At 42.5% G+C, this 25,172-nt stretch overlaps 1 protein-coding gene across 1 annotated transcript in view; it reads right to left on the bottom strand.

Annotated features, from left to right (window-relative positions):
• ptprn2 (protein tyrosine phosphatase receptor type N2) overlaps nt 1–25,172 on the bottom strand; it is a 158,708-nt gene that overhangs the window by 123,580 nt on the left and 9,956 nt on the right. Inside the window, exons 2-3 of the mRNA XM_026179794.2 lie at nt 13,166–13,216; nt 3,451–3,564 (exon numbers count right to left, since the gene is read on the bottom strand). Of these exons, the coding sequence (XP_026035579.1) occupies nt 3,451–3,564; nt 13,166–13,216 (165 nt within the window). The remainder of the gene's footprint in view (nt 1–3,450; nt 3,565–13,165; nt 13,217–25,172) is intronic.

Here is a 25,172-nt window from a genome sequence, read left to right on the forward strand (position 1 = left end):
CTCCATCAACTTTATGTTACCAGTCTTGCATTCTGACATAATTCTTTCTGATGTTTAACTTGTGGCGCTCGAAAGCATAAAAACTGATCTGGACCTAGTATGAACTGTACTCACCTTCTAGGAGCACAACTGCTTGCTAAGTCCCTCCTCCTCCATAGCTACGGTTGCTATGTCTGTAAATGAATGAGGTAAACGTAGAGCTACACTCGCTCTAGCCAGGGCTAGTAGCTCGCTATCGACACTGAGCTTCTAGCATCTTCAGGAATTTCGGTAGACTCAGGCAGAGATTGTTTAAAAGACCCAGGTATGAGTTGCAGTCAAAATTTTTGTAACAGCACCTTTAATAACAAAGCAAAACCTTCTCCGCCCTTCAAGGTCCTGTGCTCCTTGGAGAACTCCTCCTTTGTTCTTTAGCTAGCTCCTTGGTCCAGTTTTGGCCTCACTTGCACATGTGCGCGTATTCATAATACCATGGCCTACAAACTTGTATCAACTTTTATGTTAAACTAACCCATGTTTTATGCCACGGATTATCGTAGGTGATGATAGCTGGGCCTTGGGACAGAAAGCAAACAGAAGTCATGAAGAATGAGCATCAGGTAAGGAGCACAACCAGGAGATTGCTTGTTGTTTTTCCCAGATTAAATGGATTCCCCCACCATTACACTGGCAATGTGGACATCTCAAAACATCTGAGTACAAACGACCTGAACTTCGACGCATTTGTGCGCCCGCTCACAGCATAGTTAAAAGGCATGAGTTTTTCTGGCCACAGCAACACAGTCATCACCCACCATCTGCTCTACTGCCCAGATTTGGCTCTCTACAACGTCTTCCTCCTTTCCAAAATATAACTGAAATTTCAGCATTGGAGGAGATGTGGATTACAAAAGCAGTATATGTGGCGAGGGCAGAAGCACTGCGAGCAGTGTAGCGGTTAATGGGGAAATTATGGTCCAGTGATGGTAGCGCGTGGGCAGATAGATGGGCAGTTTTGGACTGCCTATCTGTCTGCAGTGGTTGAAAACTCCTCTCTGTAGACTCTCCGCAGACAAATACCTTTGTAAACGACAGGACACATCTGCAGTGGCATAAATCAGGCATCAAAAGCAGACGACCACAAAAGAGATAGTGGTCAAGTTTATGGGTTGAGTTCTAGAAGTTGTCCGATGCACCTAATTTTGCTAATTTATTTCTCTTAACTTCTCCTGGGAGAACTCTCTCTGTGACCTTACCTTCAGTTCATCTGCTTTGTTAGCCACTCCCATCACCCGGTGAAACAGAGACCAGAGGAGAGGACAGAATATAACATGACACAAAAAACACAGGAGAACCCACTGCCCTCCACAAAGTAGGGAAAGCACTGCTGTGATTGGAAAATTGCTGTTCCAGTGAGGGCTTTAGAGAACGGTCAATTAAATACTTCATCATTTGAATATATTGAACATCAAATTCAAATCGCTGCAGTAACTGAATTAGCTCCTGTGTGTATAGTCACACAATCCAAGGCTACAGCAGCACACATATTTAGCAGAGCCGTAATGATCCCAAAGCTGTTTGACAGCAGTCTAGCTATATGAAATGTGTAGGAAGACTGCAGCTGTGCACGGTGAATACTAACTAAGCTTTAGATGACGTGTAATATAAAAGTCATTTGCAGCTGGATGACAGCGTCTTGCATTCAAGAGGTATTGTGGTGAAAATTTAATACCAGACAATGTGCTCTGCCAATGGGGGCACATCCAGACAACCCAAGCCCTTTTGTACAAGGGTCAGTTTCTATTGATCTGAATGACATTGGTGTTGTGCATTGAGCAGAGATTGTGTGATTTCTACCTGCAAGATAAAGAGGATTGTAAATCGATTCCATTGATGTTTTTTTTCCTCCCCTTCATCTCTTCAATTTGGGTTACAGTACAATGGTCTCTATAACCCCGTCTAGCCTCAAAAAGGGTCCCCGATGTCTCAAAGATGACACTTCAATAGCTGTTGAGCTGATAAGAATAACGTGCCACCGAGCATTAACAGTGCATTGTGGACTCATCCGAAGATAATGCTTCGTGTCTGTGGATGTAATTCTACGAGACAGAATGGGCGAGCATGTTTCAAAGTGATGATGTCATGTTTGTGGTGTCGGGAGTCTTAAAATACAAGGTCACCGAAGAAGTCTCATAATGAAAACCATCTGAAGAGTTAAACACCTCTTAAAACAGAGCAGAAAAAAAAAAACATTTACACACCGGATCTCTTCTCATCCACCTCGCTCTCATTTGTTTATTTCTAAGCAGTAATTAGAATAAATGTGTGGTCTCGCCTAGCTTAATATTCATCACTCCATTTTCTCCCTCTTTTTTTTCTTTCTTTTTTTGATTTTCTCTGGCCGGCTGCTTACTCTTAATGATTTTCAACACTGGTTTACGCCTGTTAAAAGATATTAAGCTCAGAGTGGCCTGCAAAGCCAATTACGCTTGGAGGGCTGAGCGGCCGGTCACGGTCTGTGTTAAAGGTGTCTACTGCCCCCTGGTGGGTCATAGCTGCAGTTACAAACATGTATTTTCTTGGTACCTATTCATTTTAACGAGTTTATAATGAACGTTCCCGTCTATGCTGAATTGTAGACATGTTTCCTCTTTTTGCATGTTCATCTGACCTGCTGTGCACAAGCTCAGGCATTTAATTGGATGTAATTAATTAGGAACGTACTGCCTGAACATGTTGTGTCTACATTTATACTTATAATGAGTACCAAATTACATATTTGCTTCCAGGAAACATGCTATTAAATTATTAAATCACAGGCCCATGAAATGAAATACTATCGTTTGCTTCATATTTTCCATTGTACACAGAATTTAAGCTATTTTGATTCATGCTTCCTAATTAGCGCTGGCGTTCACACTGTATCAGCAAGAGAGAATATCAATTTTCCCACATTAGATGCACTGATTATACAAAATCCAAAGGAATGGTGGCATGTCTCCATGTTAGGAAACAAGAAACAGATATTTGCAATTCCTACTGATTTCCATCTAAATTAGATGCACATATAGTTAGTTCTTATGTAATATATCTCTGAAGATGTATAGCCATGAAAAAAATATATATATAAAAAAAATCACTGCCAGCTGCCAGTGAGTGAGCAGTACACACTGTCTGAAGTGATTACACTGCACACCTCACAGCCTTTCATCCACAAAATTAGCTTTAAATGTCTGAGCGGCATACGTGCTGGTCTGATTGGCTGCCAGAGTTAGGCGATGGGGGCACAACAATAGCCTGATATGAGTCAAATGACCTGTTCTAGCTCTCTGGTGGTACGCTGCGCCTAGCCAAAGAGACAGCTTGGCTTATTTGGCTTGCGTTGCACCATGGCAGTTGACAGGCATTTGCTGCGACTGATGCCGAAGAGACAAAAAGAAAGTTGGACAAAGATGGACAGGCTGTTTGTACCTCTGTGAGCCAGTTTCTGGAGGAGGATCCTGAGACGTTGCAGAGCAGACGAAGAAATATCATACGTGTGCAGGTCTGCACCAGCCAGTTCTTGGCACCTTCCAAACACTCCATCTACAGAGGAAAATGGTGAAAACAGGTTCATGAGTGTTTTTTCTTTTTACAGCTTAAAGTGAGAAACAAACGCACACACACAATTTTACAGCCCCTTTTTTGTGGCTTTGATGATGTAAAGGTGAAATGTTATATTTATGTGAGGCACCTGCCGTGCCTCATACCTCTGATTTCCTGTTTTTGGGGAGCTAATAGCTGACATTTTTTCCTCCGACAGCACCACGATAAGCCGGCGTTCATGGCAGGAAGGACTTTATCGGGAACCCCAGTAATCTCCCTATCAGCAGGCCTCCTGCCTCACTCAATACAAGTTGCTAGGCAACCCACGCTACAGAGCCCCTATCAGCCCCATAATTCAATGGATGGTGTAGACCTCTGAAAGATGCCGAGGCTCCGGGGGTCAGGAGGGAGTGTGTAGATGCAAGGCCTAGAATATAAATGACCCGTGTTGTCACCTTCTCTCAGCTTGGAAGATAAATCCATGCGTCTTGTTTGCTAAACTCACTAAATGAAAGTCTAAGAAGATCTCTGGAGATGAATCCTGCAGTTTCAATCTGAGCTACTTCCTCCACGAGCGTGCACTCATATGTGTGCAATCATCTATGCTGCCACGTGAGAGTATGTGTAAGGGATGCCGCTGTGATTAGCTGTGATTTAATGATGTGAATCAGCACTTGGCCATGCACCACAGCTTCCCATTAATTAGCCCCAAGATGTCGGACAATGACAGCAAACATCAATGCTATGAGTGATATTTAATGACACATCGGGAAACAAAGAATACGCAAAAACTGATGTCCACTACATACTGCAACTTTCTGCCTAGGGTTCTGAAAACAGACAAGTGCAAATCAAACGATTTATGATATATTTTTCAATCACAGACGGTAGTCAGAAGTTTCCTTAGCTTTTTCTTTTTCCAGGGTGGAATAATTGTACATTTAATGACTTTAGAAACAAGAACTGGGTGCACAAATTTGAATTTATTTTGGATTTCCTGTAACCTACACTGGGACACATATGGTCAGACGAGACAAAGATTGAGCTACTGTACGCAGGAAACAGAAGAAATCACAAGAAATCATTAAAAGCCGAAATGACCATGATCAGTGGATGTCTCTCTGCATTAAGAGTGAAACATCTCTTTTGGAGATCAAGCTTAATGTTAATTCAGGTAAATAAGTTATGCTCAGGTGCAATCATTTGATACCGTTCTACACGTCCAATTAGCAATCCAGTCTTATATGAGGCTCAATATTTTGAGCTGTATGGGCCTGTCTGAAGTTACTGCATAACTGCAAGCCACTTTACAACCCACCTCCAGTCTATAACCTCCTTTTCACTTCTTTTCATGCCTTCTCTGGCTTAATCAGATGTTTAGTATTCTGTGTCGGTTCTCCCGACTCCGTCTTTCTCCATATACAAGTGGATAGTGATTGGGTGTGTCCTACAGCACAGCCATACCACCAAATATAAATGGCTGCAAATGGAAACAGCAGTTTTCTTTTGGCTACAGTGATTCTGCGTGAAAGATAATAATGTGATGTCTAACGATGCTCTAAATTGAATTCTTAGTTTTAACGAGATGCGGGTGTGTCCCTCTCCAGCTTCCCCCCCCTCTTCCCTGTGAATCATTAAATGACAGCTCTGTACAGGAATAAGCCTGTGGGAGGAGGTGAATTAGCATAGACAGCACGGTGCAACGCTCCGGAGTTATTTCGAGAACTCCAACGGCGCAGAGGAAAACTTCCCACCTACAGACTCAGATCATCACAGACGTGTGTGCATCACAGAACGTCAACTGTCTCCTTCCTCTTTGCCAACATTCCCTCTTCTTTTTTTTTTCCGGGTGTCGCAGTAGATATGATCCCAAAATAAGAGTGTTTTGTGATATATTTTTATAAGTTATTACACTATCAGTGACTATTATGTAAGAAATAAAGGGAGGCTGGTGACATAACAAGTGACGGAAAACTGTTCAATGTTTGATGCTCTGCATCCTTCACTGGTTTCCATAGTGATGGCACATGTTACTTCCTTCTCTGTTGTCAGGGACATTCCCGATGGCAACCAGATATGAAAACACACACACACACACTGTGATTTAGTGCATTAAATATAGAAGTCAGGTGTTTAACAACAAAGAAATCCTTGTTTGGCAAATATAACAGTTGACTGGTCTATCGAGGTGGTGCCGAGCCATTCAGAGCCACATGCACAATGAATCACAAAGCATTATCCTGTCACTTTAGTGAGTATATTTACAATATTGAGGAGATCAAAACAAGCAGGAATGGTTATTGTAGCTGACAGCTTGGAGGAAAACACATTTTTCTTTCCTTCTATTTTTTTGACAGATAAAAACAACATTTTAATTCCAGGCCTGGAGGTTCCCAGCATGTGTTTGGTATGCAGAGGGTTGACACGTGGGAATCAGTCAAACGGCAAAATAATTTTCCTAAAATATGTCACTATGAGTGGAACAGATCTATGAATGTCCGAACCGTCCAGCTGAAGTCTATTTGCAGTGATTTTCTGATCATCTCCTGCGAGGCTTAAGGGAGCATTAAGCTGACGATACATCAGTATGTGCTGTCTTGCAGTGGCAAGACTGCAGCGCAATTAAAGCTCAATCAAGTCCAATCCATAATACATAAAGTAGGTCACAGAATCAATCAATTGATCAGCCCTCAAATGCACCATCCCATAAATCAGTGATGTTCAAGAGAAGCTGTGACTGGATAAGCAGCACGTTGGCAGGAATAAAGAAGATTTTCAGCTGAAAAAGGTAAAGCGCTCTAAATCCAGGCACGTCTCTCCTCTCGCTGTGACAGACAGAGAGACGCCCGGCTGCTGCTAAAGCTATTTAAACTGTGAAAGCTAATGCTCTTGGATAACATGAGGAAACACTAAAGCTGACAGTCAGCAAAGCATTTCCAAAAGACTGTACATTCAGAAGATGAGGCAGACGGACCCAGGAGACAAATTAAGATTTATTGGAACAGGTGTATTAGCGCCGCAACTCATGTTATGAAAATAAATAGACTCAGATCAACGCACCGAGTCCGGCCAGATGTAGTCTGCAAATAAGGAACAATGTATGGGAACAAAAGCTAAAGTGATCAGGATATGATTAATGAAGTGTTTACAGGTTATTCTGGGCTTCCTGTGTGGCAGTTGTGGCTTTGAAATGATAATTATATTTATGCATGCTCTGTAATGCACATGGAAATACAGAAATGAATAAAGATAAATCAGACTTTCAGATCAAAACATACCGCCTGTTGAATATGGCTGTGGGGCATAAATCATCTCTATTATTACATTTTTCCTTCCCCTGAAGAGCTCGCGTCTTTTGTTAAACCTGCTGTAGCATCTTTTGATACTTACAGTTACTTTACTCGGCACTTCATACATGATTATTCCTGGATTTGCCTCCTGAGCTCTGGCGCTCTTTCTCTGTCCTTGCAGATTTTTTTTTGTATTGTTTTGATATGATGGATTTTGTAGTGGTTACTTAAGGTGTTTATGCTGCAGTTGCACTTGTTGCTGATCAATAGAAGCATCACCTAAATAGCTTAAATCTGAAATAAAGTCTGGATGTTTCAGACAATATTGGCCCGAGTGGAGGAAAGATAACCGCCAATCGATACCACACTGTTGGTTAAGTGTTTAATAGTGTGCCCCAAGGGAAACATGTAGCACTTATCCGCTGTACTTTAGCCTAGCTTGTGATAGCAGTAAGCCACAGACTTTGGAGAGCTGCATCAAATTAAAATGCATTTCCCGGGTAATCACATATGCTTTTAGAACAACGTCTAGAAAAGCATTCCCTGAAGACGAGGGTAAAGATTTGAAGCATTGCATTAAAAATGAGACATGACGGCAGGAAGTCAGATGGTATGTGTAAGGATATTAAATGATCTACCTAATCTACAGTTCATGAAGCATCTTTATTCAAAATCAAAATCAAAAAAGACGGGAAGATTAGCTAGTGAGCATGCTGATACCTGTCGCAGTCTTTTATTATATCATATTTTTACAAACAATTAAAAAAAAAATTAAAGTCTCATCACATATTAGCTCATTCTCGCTAGCTACAGTTAATAAAATCTGCAAGGAAGCAGTTAATTGTGATTTTAGCTGACAAATTAATGTTAAATTATAAAATATTGTCATGCTAAAGCTCAGTGTGATCAAAGAAAGCGTAGCTGAAACGTTTAGACAATCATTTGCACCAGTGGTTTAGGTTTGGCTTAAAAGGGGGTGAATATGTTGCTATGGATGCGGTAAATTTTGGGTCTTATGTTCGTGATGAATAGAGATTGATTAGTAAAGAGCTGTTTTCATGCTTTTGAGTGCAAAAATAAGAATGTGTTTTCATAAGCACTGAAAACGATAGTCAGTCACATATAAAATGATGCAACCCTTCCCTGCCCTCAGCCACCCTGCATGGCAACAAGCCGGGTGAAGAACGGTTGGCCCAGCCCAGAATAAACCAGGTTACTCCTTCGGGGACCTGAGGAAGAGTTGATGTGGCAGACCTAGTTACTCCCACACATCATGTGTCTGTGCAGTAGATGCTGCTCATCAGGAGTCCAATGGAGAATGACAGAGCAAGACTGAGTGTGCCGATGAGGCAACTAAATAATGTTTCATTACTTGCATATTAGGTACAACATTAATCTAACATTAGTCTTTTTTGCCTGTATATATTTTCCTACAGTGAACAAGCACAGCGCAGTAATTGCATTTCGGTTGGAGACGGATTCTGTGAGCACGGCAAAATAAATAAATAAAAGCTAAAATGAAAATACGACTAGAGGCCAATCTTGCATGGGGATCACACCGGCTACATGCTGACGCTCTAGCCTGTGAGTACCCAGTTTATTACTAAACTGTTACGTGATAAGATGAGTACTCGGTACCCGTGGGCTGAATTTGGTCTTCATTTTGAACTCACACGCCTGGTAAATTTTGCGTATCCGGTCACAAATCTGTCCACTTCCATACAAACAAACACACGAACACCTGCCAAAGTACTCAAAAACATATTTAGATGTTCCTGCCTCGAGGTGCCTCGAGGATCATATTCTGCCATGATGACGCTCTCACACACAGACTCACAAGCTGTGCTGCGGCTGATGCAAACAGACAAATCTCCAAAGAAATGATCATCCACATTACATTCTTCATGAGTCTTCATGTTCTTATGTATCCACACTAAGACACTCTTGTCTACCTCGGGGTATTTTATTGCGAAGGTGTCAGCAGTTTTTTTTTCTATTTTTCTTCCTTTTAGCAAAGCAGGTAATTAAAGTTTTTTTTTTTAATATATTATTTTCTGTACTCTCTGCTTTTTCCCCATTTCCTCTGAAACTGGGTTAATATGGAAATCAAGGAGGAGGTCTCCCAATTTGTGCTAACTTCCAAAGTCTACCCACTCCCTCTCAATAGAAGATGATCCCAATCCTTTAAAAAAAAAACCACACACACACACACACATCTCAGAACAGTGTTTCAGCATTTCTAGAAATAACTTTATCTAGTTTTTTTTTTTTCACTTCAGTGCAGAGTCAACACAATCAGCCAACTAGTATTTCCAACCCTTTAAAGATTTCGGGTATTCATGGCCTCGAAGATTGAAGCAGTAGTAGCCATCAGTTTAACATTGTATTAAATAAAGTCATGTTTTGTTTTGTTTTTTATGGAAGCCATGTTAGCGTAGATGGGACTGATGACGAGAGCAGGAAGTCAAAAACAGGAGCACCCTAAAGAAACTGGTGGTGGATTTTCAAAATAAAAGATCTTTTGCAGATTCTGCTTTTAAGCAGTGTGGAGTTCTGCGAGGGTCATTGCCGGAGGCATGAGATCACAGACACCCACCCAATTATGTGGCATTTTAGGTGTAGTTTTGTGCTAAAGTAAGCTAACTATAGATGCTAGTTGTTGCTTGATATTTATAGTGCAGGCATGAGTGGCATCAATGGTCTCATCTTTGTAAAATGTTGAACAAATCTGTAATGATACGTCTCTGTTCTCCAGGTATGTGGTTACTGCAGCCACAATTATTAATTTTGAACCCTTGTAGTGTTGCCACAGAGTGCAAAAACCAGTTGATTAATTGATTAGTTAGCTGACAGAAAAGTAAAGCAAAAACAATTAGGATGCATTTTATCTGTTACTTGGATAAAACCAGCCACTGGATGACTCACTGGGCTGGAAAATGTCTCAGTAATCAATAATGACAACAGCAATTAGTCGCAGGCCCAATAAAGTGTCCTGACCTGTGTATCAAAGCATTAAAAGTCATTCTTTACTTAAACAGGAGGTGTTATGTCACAGCATGATGTCCATTTTTGAGGGCCAGCTGTGGATATGGAGGTAGGGTGTTCTAGCTCCTCGAGCCAGCATGTCAAAGTATTCTTGGGCCAGACATTGAAACCGGTATTGTCCCTGATGCATAGTCAAAGTTAGATTAAAAGCACTTAATACTAGAAAAAAGAGCTTGCATGAATGTATGTGTGAATTGGTGAATTAGACTTGTAGTAAGAAAGCAGTTTGAGTACTCAAACAGAGTAGAAAAAACTACCAGTCCATTTATTACCGCGATAAAAGACCACATATTGTGACTTTACAGTACTAGTGGTTTATTGTCATTAATCAGATTGTTTACTGTCAATATGCAATAGTTCCCATGTACAGTATCACTCTTATAGGACGTTGTTCACAGGCAAAAAAAATCAGCTTCGTTACAAGTAAACTGTAAATTCAGTTGTTTTCCATGCTAAATTATTTGGTATCATTTTGTTCTTGGTAGCTTCAAGTGTGAAGGAGTTTTGGCATCAGTTTCAAATCAGTGTTCCTTCAACAGTATGCAAAACTATGCAGGAAGGTTTTTTCAAAATGTAATCAGATCATGCACGAGTTATCTATGATGCACGCTGGCTTCGTAATCATGTTTACAAAAATCTGAGGACATACACAAAGTTCAAAATCGAATGTTAACTCGGGTCATTCTCATCCTCTTCCTCTTATTAGCATATTAATAGTCAGTTTGATACTTTGTGTTCTGTTAGCTGTAGTTCATGTTTTGCATATAATTCTGCTGCCTGAGAAAGTGCTCGTCTTTCTCTCGTTGCCTTCATCTTGTTTGTGATACAGATTTCAGGATGAGTCTGCAGAAAGTAATTGAAAGGTGCAGACAAACAAACAGGCTCAAAGCACAGGCATTTAATCATTATGCCTGCAAGGACAAAAACAAACACGTGGACATGAAACCGCTCCATACACGTTTGACCCTTCCCTGACTTCCTGCTGCTGCTGTGTTGAATACATTAACCTTTCCCGACGACTTTCCGCGGAGACGATCCTCAATATCGACACGCTATCAATCCCCTTTAAAATTACAGCCCGCTGCGTGAGCCGCCTGAATGCCTCACAGTGAAAAGCTATGACATTTCCCCTCTGTTCATCCGGTGATGCATTGTCATGGCAACCACTGAGACAGATAGGTCCGTGCTCCATGGCGAGAAGGTTTGCAGATGAGGTCGAGATCATGTGTGGTTTGGAGAAACCTCAGAATCGAAAGGGGGGAAAGCAAGACGCCGGCATCAATCATTAGATGAATGAGATCAGAGAGCTTCTGTGTGTTTATATTGTGTGGTATTATTGTTGCAGCCTGACTCACATTCAATTTTGAAGCTTTTCTTAAGTATGACTCATGCTGTATGTCTAAACTAAGAAGAATGCTGTGAGCGGGACCTTCAGTCTCCATCTATCTATATATAAATCTGTGAGCGATTAAAAATAGCTTAAGGTTCGGAGATGTTGAGACTTTAACTCCACTTTGGTGAACCTCACATTTACAAAATTTAAAACACAAGCACTTACAGCAATGACTCCAAAATTTCACTTGGTGCACAACTCCAGTTTCATGATCAGCACCAACATTAAAACAGCTGACAGGTGGACCCAATAGCATTTTGTTCCCATGCGACGTTTCGCTTGAATATCTTGGATGTGGACATTCACGTCAATGTTATGCTGACAGATACCAGTAACTTAAACATTGCATTGCAAGCAGATAAATTGACATTTTACCACAGTAAAGAGTGTAAGGCATTGACCCGGCATCCCAATGCGATCGCCATACGAGGATTTGCTGGCACAAGTTTGACTCATGGAGGCTCCACTCCATCAGGATTTTCATGACCCAAGGGATTCACGGCCAGTGTCAGTGTGTCCAACACCCCGGGCCACCCCCAAGAGAGCAAGCGTCCATGTCTACAGGCCAATTCTGTTTTGGTTTATGAAGGAAACTACAGTGTTGGATTTTATTGTTGCAGCTAATTGGTGTAGATACAGCACCGTCGTACTGAGAGCTTTATAGTTAGCAGACTGCATTTCCTATAATATTGTGTACCACAGACAACCAGCTAATATTATAAGAAACCAGGGGTCTGAATTCCTTCCTCCTCCTCTGAAACAGAGTCCAATTTGCAACACAGACACGCACAATACTGTACTAGCTTCATATGGAGCATGCTTGCCTAGAGAAAGCTGCTTTTAATAAGGAAAGCCGAAACACATCAGAATACCAGAGTATTATTTTTGTTCGTGATTCAGTTATGATCAAGTGACCAGACCTTTGTTTTCTGGTACTCATTCCCTGTAAAGAAAAAATTAGGCGTAAAGAGAAATCATGGAGGAAAAGCTGTGATATAAAAGTCAAAATAATTTCTCACACACAGTTTAAAACAAAGTTTAGTGAGCTATGACTATTTGTTGACCTTTTGTATATCGAATCTCCCACAACCAACCTAAAGTGACATTACCAAAAACCAATAAAAAGATAAATATCCAGCCGATTATTGAGGTGTCTGTTCTGTCTGCAACCACGCCTCCCTCCCACAATTTGTTTGATTAGATGTGAGAAACCCAAATGAGCATTTTTTAAAGACCTTTTTTAATGATTGGTTTCAGAGCTTTATGGTCATTTTTAATGATAATTACAGTCTCAGTCATATAGGCCTATAGACTGGTTGGCAACCCTCTGGCAACCTCCAGTCATTAGGGATGAAATGTCTATTTCCTCACTGAATGCCGGGTTAAATTGGTCGCAAAGTGGATGCTGCATCAAAACCCTCTTTGTGATTGCGTTCCACACTTTGCATGGAAGATGCCAACTTGTCTGCAAACATTTGCCAACTGCTCACTAAGAGAGCATTTGCCTTTAAAGTAAAGTTACCCGTATTGCTTTTTTGCTTGAACCAACATGTTTCAAAAGGTGCAACCTTTACTTTGACGGCCTCTGATTCCAGTTTGTATTGCTTTCTTCACAGTTTTACTAACCAGTTTGCAAGCACTCTTGACAAGTGAGCATCTTCCATGCAAACTGCACGTCACCACAGCAAGTCTCCACCAACCACTTCCCAACATGTTGGGTAATACACAACTTTCCTTAGCAGTTGGTAGTCTCCAGCGAGTCTTTATGCCTGTGTGACTGGACTAAGGACTTCATTTTGGATAAACTTGATAAAACTTTTCAAGTGTCCTGTATATGATAAAAAGAGGTATGTGTACATGAAGGTGGACTTACCGTTGACGCAGAACTCATAGGGTGTACAGAGCTCATCTTCAAACAGGCAACCTGGAGGTCAGAGAAGGTGAAACAAAGAGGAGACAAGAAATGAAAGCAGCTCAAGTCGTTAAAGTGTTTGTCTTTGCTGCGGAGAAAATGCAATGCCAAATTAGCTACATTTTCTAAATATGTGGCAGAGCTATAAAAGTGCAGCTTAGGACTACATTAACTCTAGCCCTAGGCTTTGCCGCTAATGGCAGAGCCATCAATCATCAATTAGTGTGACTTCCCCTATCCTGTCTCTGACACTGACACCCCAAATCCATGGGCAGCGCTTCCATTTATGAATGTTGCATGAATATTAATGAGCTTTAATGCTTGGACTAAGAATGGGTGTTCCAGACTAATAAATGAACAGATGGCAGAAGCATTATGAGTAGCTGTTCCCTGTGTTCATATCTCTCTCATGTGGGAGTTGCGGCGAACAGAGGACTGATTGTTCTGCTCGCCGATCTGCACAGGTGATCCTCTACATTTACACATTTCCAGGAAAAGGCTGAGGCGTGAAAAAAAACAAAAAAAAACAAAATAAAAAAAAGTGTAATTTTCTGTCTTGTACGGAGGTGTTCGCACATTCAGGATCAAAATTAACTACACCGAGCACAAGATTTAGGCTAGTTCATTGAGCTCATGATACACCACTTCATGGCGTTTGCAGTGCTGGTAACACACGGAGAGTCTGCAAACAACTAGGCTGAGCCTCAGTCCTGTTTCTCCAACTCTTTTATCTTTGTTTTTCCCCTCCCTCCGCTCATCATGCAGAGTGACGGAATTGGATGCACCCTCTTGGCCCGGTGGCCTCGATGGACAGCAACGAGCAGCTTGTGACCGTGAATGAAGAACAGGCTGAGTAGGAGGAGAGGTGTCTGTCAGACTTCTTTAATAACGAGAAGAGATAGTTGCGGGATGTCGGATAATCAATTGGCACAGAAAGGGCAGATAATAAGGACAGGTGTGGAAGAGAGAGGAACTTTTCAGGCTTTACTTATCCAAAGTTTGTTCAAGTTTCTTCTCTCCCAGTTGGACGTGCAGGTCATTATTCTGTTGCATTATTAAAGGCTAATCTGCGTGGGAACTGGAACTTACAGGCACAGTGCGCAGCCATTTTGTTTAGGAGTCGAGGGCACATTTTATGAAATTACTCTTTTGCAAGGTAATGGCTTCAATGTGTCAGCAAAATTGCTATTTAACGATGTAGAGTGGGGCATCAACACAGAGCTGTAAGGTCGCTCAGCTCTCTGGAACAAAACTAAAAGGCAGAATGTCCCAAACTGAAGAAAAGGAACTTACTGCTCTAAAACCAAGACCATGAATTGCTTTTCCAACTCATTGTACCTGAATATTATTCTGCATCATAACGAGTATATACCTCATTTTAATGGACACATTATAGGCTAAAGGATGCCTGTATATGCACCAATATATTTTTGGAAGAGTCATTTTCAGTTATATTTGCAATTTACAAATAACTAAAACCACAACTCTAATGCTCATGGTTTAAAACCTGGGTTTCTGTCTTATATCAGAAGGTTTGCGGCAGAAAATAAACAGATGATAAACTTTCTGTGTGCTCCCTGACGGATCTGACGGATAAAAAGCCAAATATTTCCACATTTGGTGGAGTTGGTGGAGACCAAAAACAGAGTGACAAGTAGAGTGAATCATCCAGACTAGAGGCCTGAAACAAAAATCCATATGAATGTTAATGGTAAACTTCATACAGTTTTATCAATTTTAATATGGCAGGGTTGTACTTGTACTTGTACAGAAATGCAAGTGAACACTGGGTCTAATCATATCCAGGCTAACACTTTCCAATCATTGCTTACTATCAACACAGATACATTTAAAGAGGCTAACAAAAATCTAAAAAAGCCCCAAACAGTTACACTTTTGCTCAAGTTACTCTTTATCGTGCAGGCGGTCAATACTCATCGGATTACAAATGTTGTCCTTTGCAAACATATTCTTCACATTCATGCTTTATTATATATGAAACGTTTATGGAGATTTGGTTATCATGTACAAAGAAAAACTCAACAAATGCCCGTCGAGCAGAATTAGGCAGATACTTGCTCAAAATTAACATTCAAAGGAGCTCCATCCCCCCAAGACACCCTCAATCCCTCAAGAGCCACTTATGCCAGCTGGTGTTGAGACTGTGTCCACACAAACACGCCCCAACAAGTCTCACAACAGCACTGCTTACCAAACACAAGTCAGAGTGAACCAAATCATCACACAATGCGAAGAAATCTATCAGAAAGACTGGAGAGAATGGACTAAAAGCCAAAACAAATTAGAGAGATTATGAAATGGCAGAAAATCCGTTGACTGTCAGAGGCAGAAATCAGAAACATTCTAACCAGGCATAAGGTCAGTGACCATAAACCGGCAATGGAAGATACAAACAGAAACAAAACTGTGACAGGTGAGGTTGAAACAGAGATGCATTTCCTCTTAAGATGTAAATTACTCAGTGACGTGAGGACCACTTACTTCAACCAATTCAGATCTGTATTTCAGTGAGCTAAACAACATGACAAAATTAGAAGCAGTCCAAGGAGAAGGACACGGGGCCTATCTGGCTGCCCAGCATATATCAAAATGACACAACCTGAGTGAGGACCAGGACTGACGTACACCTGCACGTGTTGTACTGTACAGCTGTTTGTTGAACTGAGTAGAAATTAAATGAACCGATACTGATACTGTTTTTTCTGTTGATATCTTTTGATATATTTCAAAACTTTATGTATACTGTGAGTGAATGAATATTGAATGTTGTCATGTTCCTTTTCTTAACGGTGCTATCACTTGGTTTAGCTACATCTGTCGCTATGGCTGTCTTCCCACTGCTATGTCCACTGTGTTAGCCATCAACAGTTTGTCCAGCTCTATCCTCTATGGAAGTGCCACAGCATCTGGGCTCGGTCATTCTCAACCAACCAATGGGGCGTGGCCTATTTTGACCTTGGGATCTCCAGGCCATACCCAGCACGGATGTTCAATTTCCAGTACCATGTATGCCCTCCCTAGCGTGTTGCACCCTGCTAATATGTGCTGGATCGTGTCAGTAGCCTGCACCTGTTGTATCACCATATTAACCTCTAGCTCTCTTCCACAGGGTGTCTTTTATGTTGTTATTCTCCCCTCACCCCCATCCAGTCTGGGCAGATGACTGAGCCAGGCTCTGCTGGTGGTTTCTTCCTTAAAAGCTTAAAATTTAGTTTTTCTTTCCCACTGTCGCCGAGTGCTTGCTGGAGAAGCATGGGCCATTACCACTCTCGACTGAGTCATTTGACTTTCTGATGATGAACATTAATTAGAGTTCAATTAATTTCTTGGTTAATCAATCAACAGAAAAAATCAACTAAAACATTTTGGATAGTTGATTAACGATTACAGTTAAAGCTTCTAAACTGAGAGGATTTTTGCTTTTTCTAATTAGGCATCACTTCCTGTCAGTTTGTTGTTTCCACAAATGAAACAATTTTAAGACGTCACCTTGGGCTTGAGAAAAAATGAAGTTCTGACATTTTATAGACCGTGCAAACAATATTCACCTGCCAGCCCTAATTTTCGCACGACTTTGTTTAACTTACCAAGACTTTCCCATTTAGCTTGAAGGTAAGTGAAAGAAGAATTTACACCAAACTTATAAAGCAGTCACTTAGAGCTGGAAGAGTCAATCCCTCTTGACCATGCACATCTCAGCACTCCGCAATTAGTGTCAGTCCATTCAACTTTACTTCCTCATCACTTCCCTGTTTAATTCATGGGGTTCTCTGGGAAGCCTTGTCAGCTCTCAATATTAATTACAACTTTCCACTAATAACGCGTCCAGTCGAGCATAGTTAGTCAGACAGTATGTGTGTGTGTGTCTGCGTGTGAGATAGGCAGGGACATAGAATTGATAACAGCACAGCCCCTTTCTCCAACACCGTGCGAGATGATTAAAATGGCGCCTTTTAATTAAAATGCAATCACAGTGGATGCTGCTGATTACCCCAGGCAGAAAAAAGGACTTGTCGATGCTGAGGGAGAAAAAAAAAAGGAGTCCTTGCTATATCTTGATGACGCATCCTGACAAAGAACAGCCGCGCTCTTTTATTCAACCCAAGGCCTACAAGATAATTTCACAAACACAATGACCTTTATGAAAAAGTGTTACGTTTGGTATTAAGTACTGAGGCCGTGTCAGCCTCGTCACAGATCAATCATGGCTTATCTGTAGCCGTTCTTCAAGTCAAGTAAGTGCAGTTACAGACGGATTTAAAGGGAAATGATTTGTGCTTTTTAGACGATTTTTAACTTAAGCATGTGACTTTTTTCCTTCGACCCATGTGAGCAATGCAGTAAAAACATGTCATATATGCTCACCTTTCACACTGTTATCACTTATCTTAGTTATGCCGGTTATAACAATGATCTAAAACATACCAGCAATTGTGTTTTCAATCAAAATTAAGGTTTTGGAGCGCCCCAGTCGAAGTCCAGACTCATATCTGATTGAGATGCTTTGGAGCCCGTTCATACCCAAAACCCTCCAATGTGGGGGAATTTTAAACAATCCCCCCAACAGTGATATAAAAGACTCACAGCCACAAACGTTTGATTAGCTTTAGGTTTTACACAGGATCAGGTGCATTTTGTATTACTCAGGTTATCTTTGTTGATGATTTATAAGATTTAGTGTGACAAATATGCAAAAAACCAAGAAATCAGGACTCTTTAGAAACTAATATTAATATTTAAAGATAATGAAAGTAATTGTTAGTAGCTGCACTAGATGAGAGCCGACTACAACTGCTGTAAATATGCAGAAGTTTCTGCTCCCAAAATAGATGCTTTGTGACCTAATTTATAAATGCTGTATGAAGGGAGACTCCAGAAGGTCACAGGAGTTACTTCACAGTTTTTTAACAAGATGCAGCGGTAGTTAGAGGTCTGTATTCTCAAGAGACGGTAAAATAGGAGGTGTATCAGACAGAAGTGCATAACTACATGTGCTACAGTCACTGTTTGTCTCTGTCTGCCTTTCAAAATGACATTAAAACATGCTGTGCAGACTTTGCATAAATAACACCTTCAGAAAAGCATGCAACAGTGGGAACTTGGACGGGATCTATTACCCTTTCTGAGACCTCTACATGCAGCACAGAAACACTTTACGAGGATGTGTCCTGTCTACTTTGTTACAAGTAACTGCTATTTAGGGCAGCAAGTGCACCAACCGTGTAAGTAAACAAGGAGCAGCACAGGCACATGCAAAAAAACTATTCACCTATAACTAAAACCACCTGCGTGTTGGGACACAGCAGCGTGCGTATCTCCCCTTGGGAGTGTGAAATCAGAGAGGAGTGAAAGGCTTGTTTGAGGAAAAGCAATTACATACGTTTCTCATTAGAAAACAATATAACCACATTATCCGACAGTCAATCTCCACCTGAGCATTATAATGCTATTAAGTACACATCCCAGTGCACATTTAGGTCTCTAAACGTTTGGCTGTGATTGGCTGACCTTGCCCGGAACATTAACTATGTCCCTATGAGGCAAAACCCTAAGCTCAACAAGAAGTCAGAGGCCTGATCATCCACTTTCCCTCACAGGTGGTTGGCCGGTGCTCGGGTACCATCTGCGATGTCTGAGGGGCCAAGGAGAACGCTGGGAGCCTGGCAGCGAGAACAGCCAATCCCGAGGCCTGCTGCAGTTAAGGGCATATTTCATTCACTCTCTGGGGCCACCAAAGTATCTTTTATTATAGATATAAGGTGCAACCAAGGACGCCTGGCTCATTTTTTGTAAATCACAGACAACTGTACCGTCAGCCAAAAAAGCCATTTTAGAACAGCACGGCGGGTGACAACTGCAATAAAAGTGCAAGTGAATTGAAAAGGGAGCGTGGCTGGAGCGGGGACAGCAGAGAAGAACATCACCTGCAAGCAAATTAGCATCAGCTTGACACCATGTCCGCAGATTTAAACAGCTTGTGTCATTAAGGCGCTCTCCTGCTAAAATTAAAGATGGCTCCAAGCTTTTCTCTGCTCCAGAAGGTCTGTTCTTGTCAAAAGCTGCATGCTATGTGTCAGCAACTGAGCTCTGGTTACCTTATCACGAGCCTCGATGTTTTTTATACATCCCCCCCACACGTTTTCATCTGAACATGGCAGGACGCTGCTATAACAGTTGTTTAAATAAGACAGTGACATTTTGTTCACCCATATTTCATCAGGAAACTATTTTCTCTGGGGTGAAGGACAAAATGAATAATTCACTTTAACACCACAAGAAAATACAGTAATTCTACCATTGAGGCTTCACTTCTATCACTGCATTAGAGGAAAAAAAAACCTTTTTATGTTTAAAGGAACAGTTTTCTTCTCAAGGCTAAGGTGAGAGCTTTCTTGTGTGCCCAATGTTTGTGAAGCAGCCAGTTAGCTTAGCGTAGCTTAGCTTAGCATGTTTAGTTAACACAGAGCTAGCTGTTTGCCCTTGTTTACAGATTTTGTGCGAAGCTAATTAGCTTTTAGCCGTAGCTTTTTTAACCTGTAGCGTAATTATCTTTTTTTATTGTGTTTTGGTGAAATTTTTCCTTTTAGCAAGATGGCACATATAGATATTGTGGGACTTTTTCTTTAGTTCAAAGCATTTAACAGAAACTAAATCTAAAAGTTTTTAACCTGAATTAGGAGCTTGGGGGTCAAAGTGAGGGGACTCTGGGGTCACTTTGACTGAAGAGAGATCCTGATGTGAAACCACCTGGCATCCAGAGGAGTGTAACCAGACACAATTCCCTCAGAATTCCCAGGCAGGCAGGTCACTCTCAGTCACTCAGCTGCCAGCTCCAGGCGACAGCCCAGACAACGGCTATGAATTAAAGATGGCAGCATCACTGCGGCAACAGAGGACCCAGAAATAGGCCGGGTTGACCTTTTTCCCGACCTGCACTGAGTGATTCAGACATTTGATTTTCTCCCTTCTCTTGAGGTGTGATTGAGTGTTGAAAAGCAGAAGTGGAGCGAGTGAAACAGCTAAGCCTCTTCTTTCTTATGTTCCAAAGAGCTCGAAGTGAACCAGCACAAACTGCCCTGAGGGGAATATCTAATCCTGCAGGTGAGGACAAAGGTTTAACTCTTGAGTGCCAGCTGAACCTCGATTAAAGTGCAGGTCAGTACCACGCCTCGGTGTTTGGACTTTCCTGTCCTGCAGATGTGACATCGATGACATGCAAATGGGAGTGAAATGACATCTTTGTTGGCCTCAAGTCATTTATGTGCCTGAGTGGTAATTTCACAGCTTAAAATGAAACTACTCAGCTGTACCACCTGTGGAATTAAACGCCTTAAGATGCAGATGAGATGAGAGGAAATTGATATGAAACTGTCTCCATGCCGCTCCCTGGTCAGAACACCTCTCATCACTGAGGGATTGGATTTTTATGGCTGCAGTTGGTGCAGACACCCAAAGGCATCACATTTCTGACTCAGTGAAAACACTGTGGCAGTGGGGTGTGGTTTTCTGGCTCAGCTGTGAAGAGAGGAGGGAAAGTGATTCGTTTGAGGAGGGTGGCACACCTGGTGTGCATCTGCTGATTAACCTCTCCTCTTATATATAGTAGGGCATGAGCACAGCAGGCGCTGAGAGAACCTTTGAAAAGAATGACGACATAAAGCGGAGCGGGCATTGATGTGTATGAGTGCGTAACAAAGGGCAAAATAAACAGGGTGTGTGTATAAATTGGGACTGGCCAGGCCTCTTTACACTGAGGAGAGCCCTTAGTGGCAAGGCTACAAACACACATAATCACACATACAAAAACACATAAAGCCCTTCTCTTAGCTGACTTTAAGTTTGGAAAAACCAAGTAAATATAACGCAACATAAACTGAACAAATAGCATTCCTCCTCTAATATTTTACCTTACGTGCTTCTGCATAATCACCCCCATTGCAAGATGAATATCAATATTAGGCTATTGAGAAGGAAAGGCAGTCTATATTCAGGTGGATTTTAAATGCTGAGGTATTCAGCGGTATCCAAGTCCCATTATTTAAATTTGTGGCCCCCAGGGTGACCGCAAAGGGGGTTAAAACACATTCATTTTAAACTATTTATGCTACCAACTAGTGCCATAAACAGAAATACGGATGTTTATGTCCTGTTAGAAAAAAAGTTTTTCTCTCGATGGATGGTTGTGGTTTAAAGGAGCCAGTTGAGGTGGTTTATGTATCTGACTGGGATGTCTCCTTGATGGGTTTCAGGGAAGGTGACTGGGAGGAGGCTACGGGGCATACTCCAGACTCAGTCGAGAGATTGTATCTTTCAGCAGGTTTGGGAAAGCCTCGGTGTTTCCCCTGATGAGCTGGAGGTAGTAGCCTGGAGAGGGAGGCCTTGACGTCTCTGCTGAGTGTTAACATCGTAACCTGATCCCAGAGAAGTGGCAGAAGATGGAGGGATGCACGTACGAACAGTCGTTTTTTCTCATTAGTCCCCTATTTAAACTGTATTAAGCTTTAAAGTCATGATATACTGAGCTAGCTTATGATAGCTGTTAACTTAGCACTACAGCTTCTTATCAAAACACGACCACTTCTGACACCAACAAAACACCAAGGTGGTGACCAAAATGCCAAATTCTTGGCCCTAAACAGAAAGTAGTCCATCAGCCAGGAGGCAACTTGGCTGATCATTAGCATTCATTAGGATTTGTGTTTCTGGTGACCTGATGAAAGGAAGCACTCTAATCCTGGGCCTTCTTTAAACCTCAGTTTTCTGTTAAATGCTCCACCTGCTTGCTGCTAATTGTACGTGCCATGTTGTTCTTTGTCTTTGCCTCAAAAGACGCTAAAAACCTGCCGATGAAAGAGCTTAGCAGGATGCTACCCAAACTTCCTAAGAGATGGTAGAACTAGCTACTGAATTTAGACCTCATCCACAAAAAGTAGGTGAAGTTGTGCACCTTCTTTGTTGTAGACATCATCTTGGGGGTTTTACAAATAATGCTCAAGGATCCTTTTTCAAGAGCTGAAGGAGATATATCAGAATCAGAATCAGAATACTTTATTGATCCCAGGTGGAAATTATTTTTTGTTACAGTGCTCCATTTTAAACCAACATTAAGACAAGACAGACAATACACTAACTAAGAATAGTACAATATATACATATATATACATACATACATACATAAGTCACTCATAAATAAATAGTTGGAAAAGAAACATGTGTAGTTGTAGCAGTAACCAGTGTGTTAAGTGGATGCGTTGTACAGGGAGATGGCCACAGGCAGGAATGATTTCCTGTGTCGTTCAGTGGTGCTTTTCGGTAATCTCAGTCTCTCACTGAACGAGCTCCTGTGACTGACCAGCATGTCATGGAGTGGGTGGGAGGTGTTATCCAACATTGTCTTTATCTTGGACAGCATCCGCCTCTCCGACACCACCTTGAGGGAGTCCAGCTCCATCCCCACAACATTGCTGGCCTTACGGATTAGTTTATTAAGTCTGTTGGCATCTGCGACCCTCAGCCTGCTCCCCCAGCATGCAACAGCATAGAGGATCGCACTGGCCACAACAGACTCATAGAAAATCCTCAGCATTTTCTGGCAGATGTTGAAGGACCTCAGTCGCCTCAAAAAATAGAGACGACTCTGGCCCTTCCTGTAAAGTGCTGTGGTGTTTTTAGCCCAGTCCAGTTTATTGTCAATGTGTACTCCAAGGTATTTATAGTCCTCCACAATGTCAACACTGACCCCCTGAATTGAAACAGGGGTCAAGTGTTTCCTGGTCTTCCTGAAGTCCACGATCAGTTCCTTGGTCTTTGCCACGTTGAGCTGCAGATGATTCTGCTCACACCACGTGACAAAGGAGTCGACCACAGCCCGGTACTCTGTCTCATCATCCCTGCTGATGCATCCAACCACCGCAGAGTCATCAGAAAACTTCTGAAGATGGCAGGTCTCTGTGCAGTGGCTGAAGTCTGTGGTCTAGAGGGTGAAGAGGAAGGGGGAGAGGACAGTCCCCTGTGGTGCCCCTGTGTTGCTGATCACCTTGTCAGACACACACTGTGGGAGACGTACATATTGTGGTCTTCCTGTCAGGTAATCAACAATCCAGGACACCAGAGAAGCATCCACCTGCATCGCTGCTAACTTATCACCCAGGAGGGTCGGCCTGATGGTGTTGAAAGCACTGGAAAAGTCAAAAAACATGACCCTCACAGTGCTTGCCGGCTGGTCCAGATGGGTGTAGACACGATTGAGCAGGTAGATGATGGCGTCCTCTGTTCCGAGACGAGGCTGATAAGCGAACTGAAGGGGATCCAGATGTGGTCTTACTATGGGTCGCAGCTGCTCCAGGATGAGCCTTTCCAGGGTCTTCATGATGTGGGAGGTCAATGCCACGGGCCTGTAATCCTGGGGGCCACTGGGACGTGGCGTCTTTGGTACAGGGACGAGGCATGATGTCTTCCACATCACCGGGACCCTCTGCAGACTCAGACTCAGCATAAACAGTTTATGAAAGACTCCACACAGCTGGGGGGCACAGGCCTTGAGGACAAGGGGACTCACTCCGTCTGGTCCAGCAGACTTGCCTGAGTGAAGTCTCCTCATTTGCATCTCAACCTGGTATTGAGTGAAGGTGATGGGTGGGGGAGGGGTGTCAGGAATCTCACAGGAGGCAACATGTGAAGAGAGAGGCTGGCACAGTGGTGTGGCTCTGGATTCCAGGCTGACTACAGGTGAGGTTGTGGGGGTAGGAGCAGACACTGTGGTGTCGAATCTATTGAAAAACAGATTCAACTCATTGGCTCTATTCGCACCTCCCTCAGTTCCCCTGCTGTTGGTTGGCCTGAATCCAGTGATGGTCTTCATGCCCCTCCACACCTCTCTCATGCTGTTCTGCTGGAGTTTCCACTCCAGCTTCCTCCTGTAATTGTCCTTAGCCTCTCTGATCTTGTCCTTTAGTAACACCTGGACCTTCCTCACCTCCTCTTTGTTGCCCCCTCTGAAAGCCCTCTTCTTGTTGTTGAGGAGGGCTTTGATGTCCTTAGTCACCCACGGCTTGTTATTTGGGTAACAATGAACAGTCTGAGCTGGAACAATGGAGTCGGTGCAGAAAGTTATGTAGTCTGTGATACACTCAGTAAGCCCATTGATGTCCTCGGTGTGAGGCTCACAGAGTGTTTCCCAGTCGGTCACCTCGAAACAGCCCTGTAGTTCTGCTAAGGCCTCCTCTGACCACCTCCTGACAGTCCTGGTGGTCACAGGTTCCCTCCTCACAATTGGCACATAGCGGGGGGTGAGGTGAATCAGGTTATGATCTGACCTACCAAGTGGGGGGAGGGAGGAGGAGCTGTATGCATCCTTGACGTTAGCATACAGTAAGTCTAAAGTTTTCTCTCCCCTGGTGGGACAGTCCACATATTGTTTGAATGTTGGTAGTGTATTGTCCAGTGATACATGGTTGAAGTCACCCGAGATCACAATAAAGGCACTCGGGTGCTGAGTCTGTAGCCGAGCTATGGCAGAGTGGATAGTGTCACATGCAGCTGTGGGGTTAGCAGAGGGGGGTACATAAACAGCCACCAAGATGACGTGAGAGAATTCCCTGGGTAAATAATACGGCCTGAGTCCAACAGCACACAGTTCAGTGTCCGGGCAACAAATCCTTTCTTTGATTGTTATGTTGGCAGGGTTACACCACCGGTTGTTAACTAAAACAGCAAGCCCACCTCCTTTCCGCTTACCGCTAGCGATGCTGTCCCTGTCCGCCCGAACAGTGTGGAAGCCTTCCACGGAAGCATTCTCATCGGGAATGTCCTGGTGCATCCATGATTCGGTGAAACACATCAGGCTACACTCTCGGTATTCCCTCTGACTCCGTACCAGTGCTGAGAGCTCGTCGATTTTAATTGCCAACGATCGCACATTACCCATCACGATAGACGGCAGACACGG

The sequence above is a fragment of the Astatotilapia calliptera genome, chromosome 9 (genome assembly GCF_964374335.1).
Source record: "Astatotilapia calliptera chromosome 9, fAstCal68.1, whole genome shotgun sequence".
Lineage (NCBI taxonomy): Eukaryota > Metazoa > Chordata > Actinopteri > Cichliformes > Cichlidae > Astatotilapia > Astatotilapia calliptera.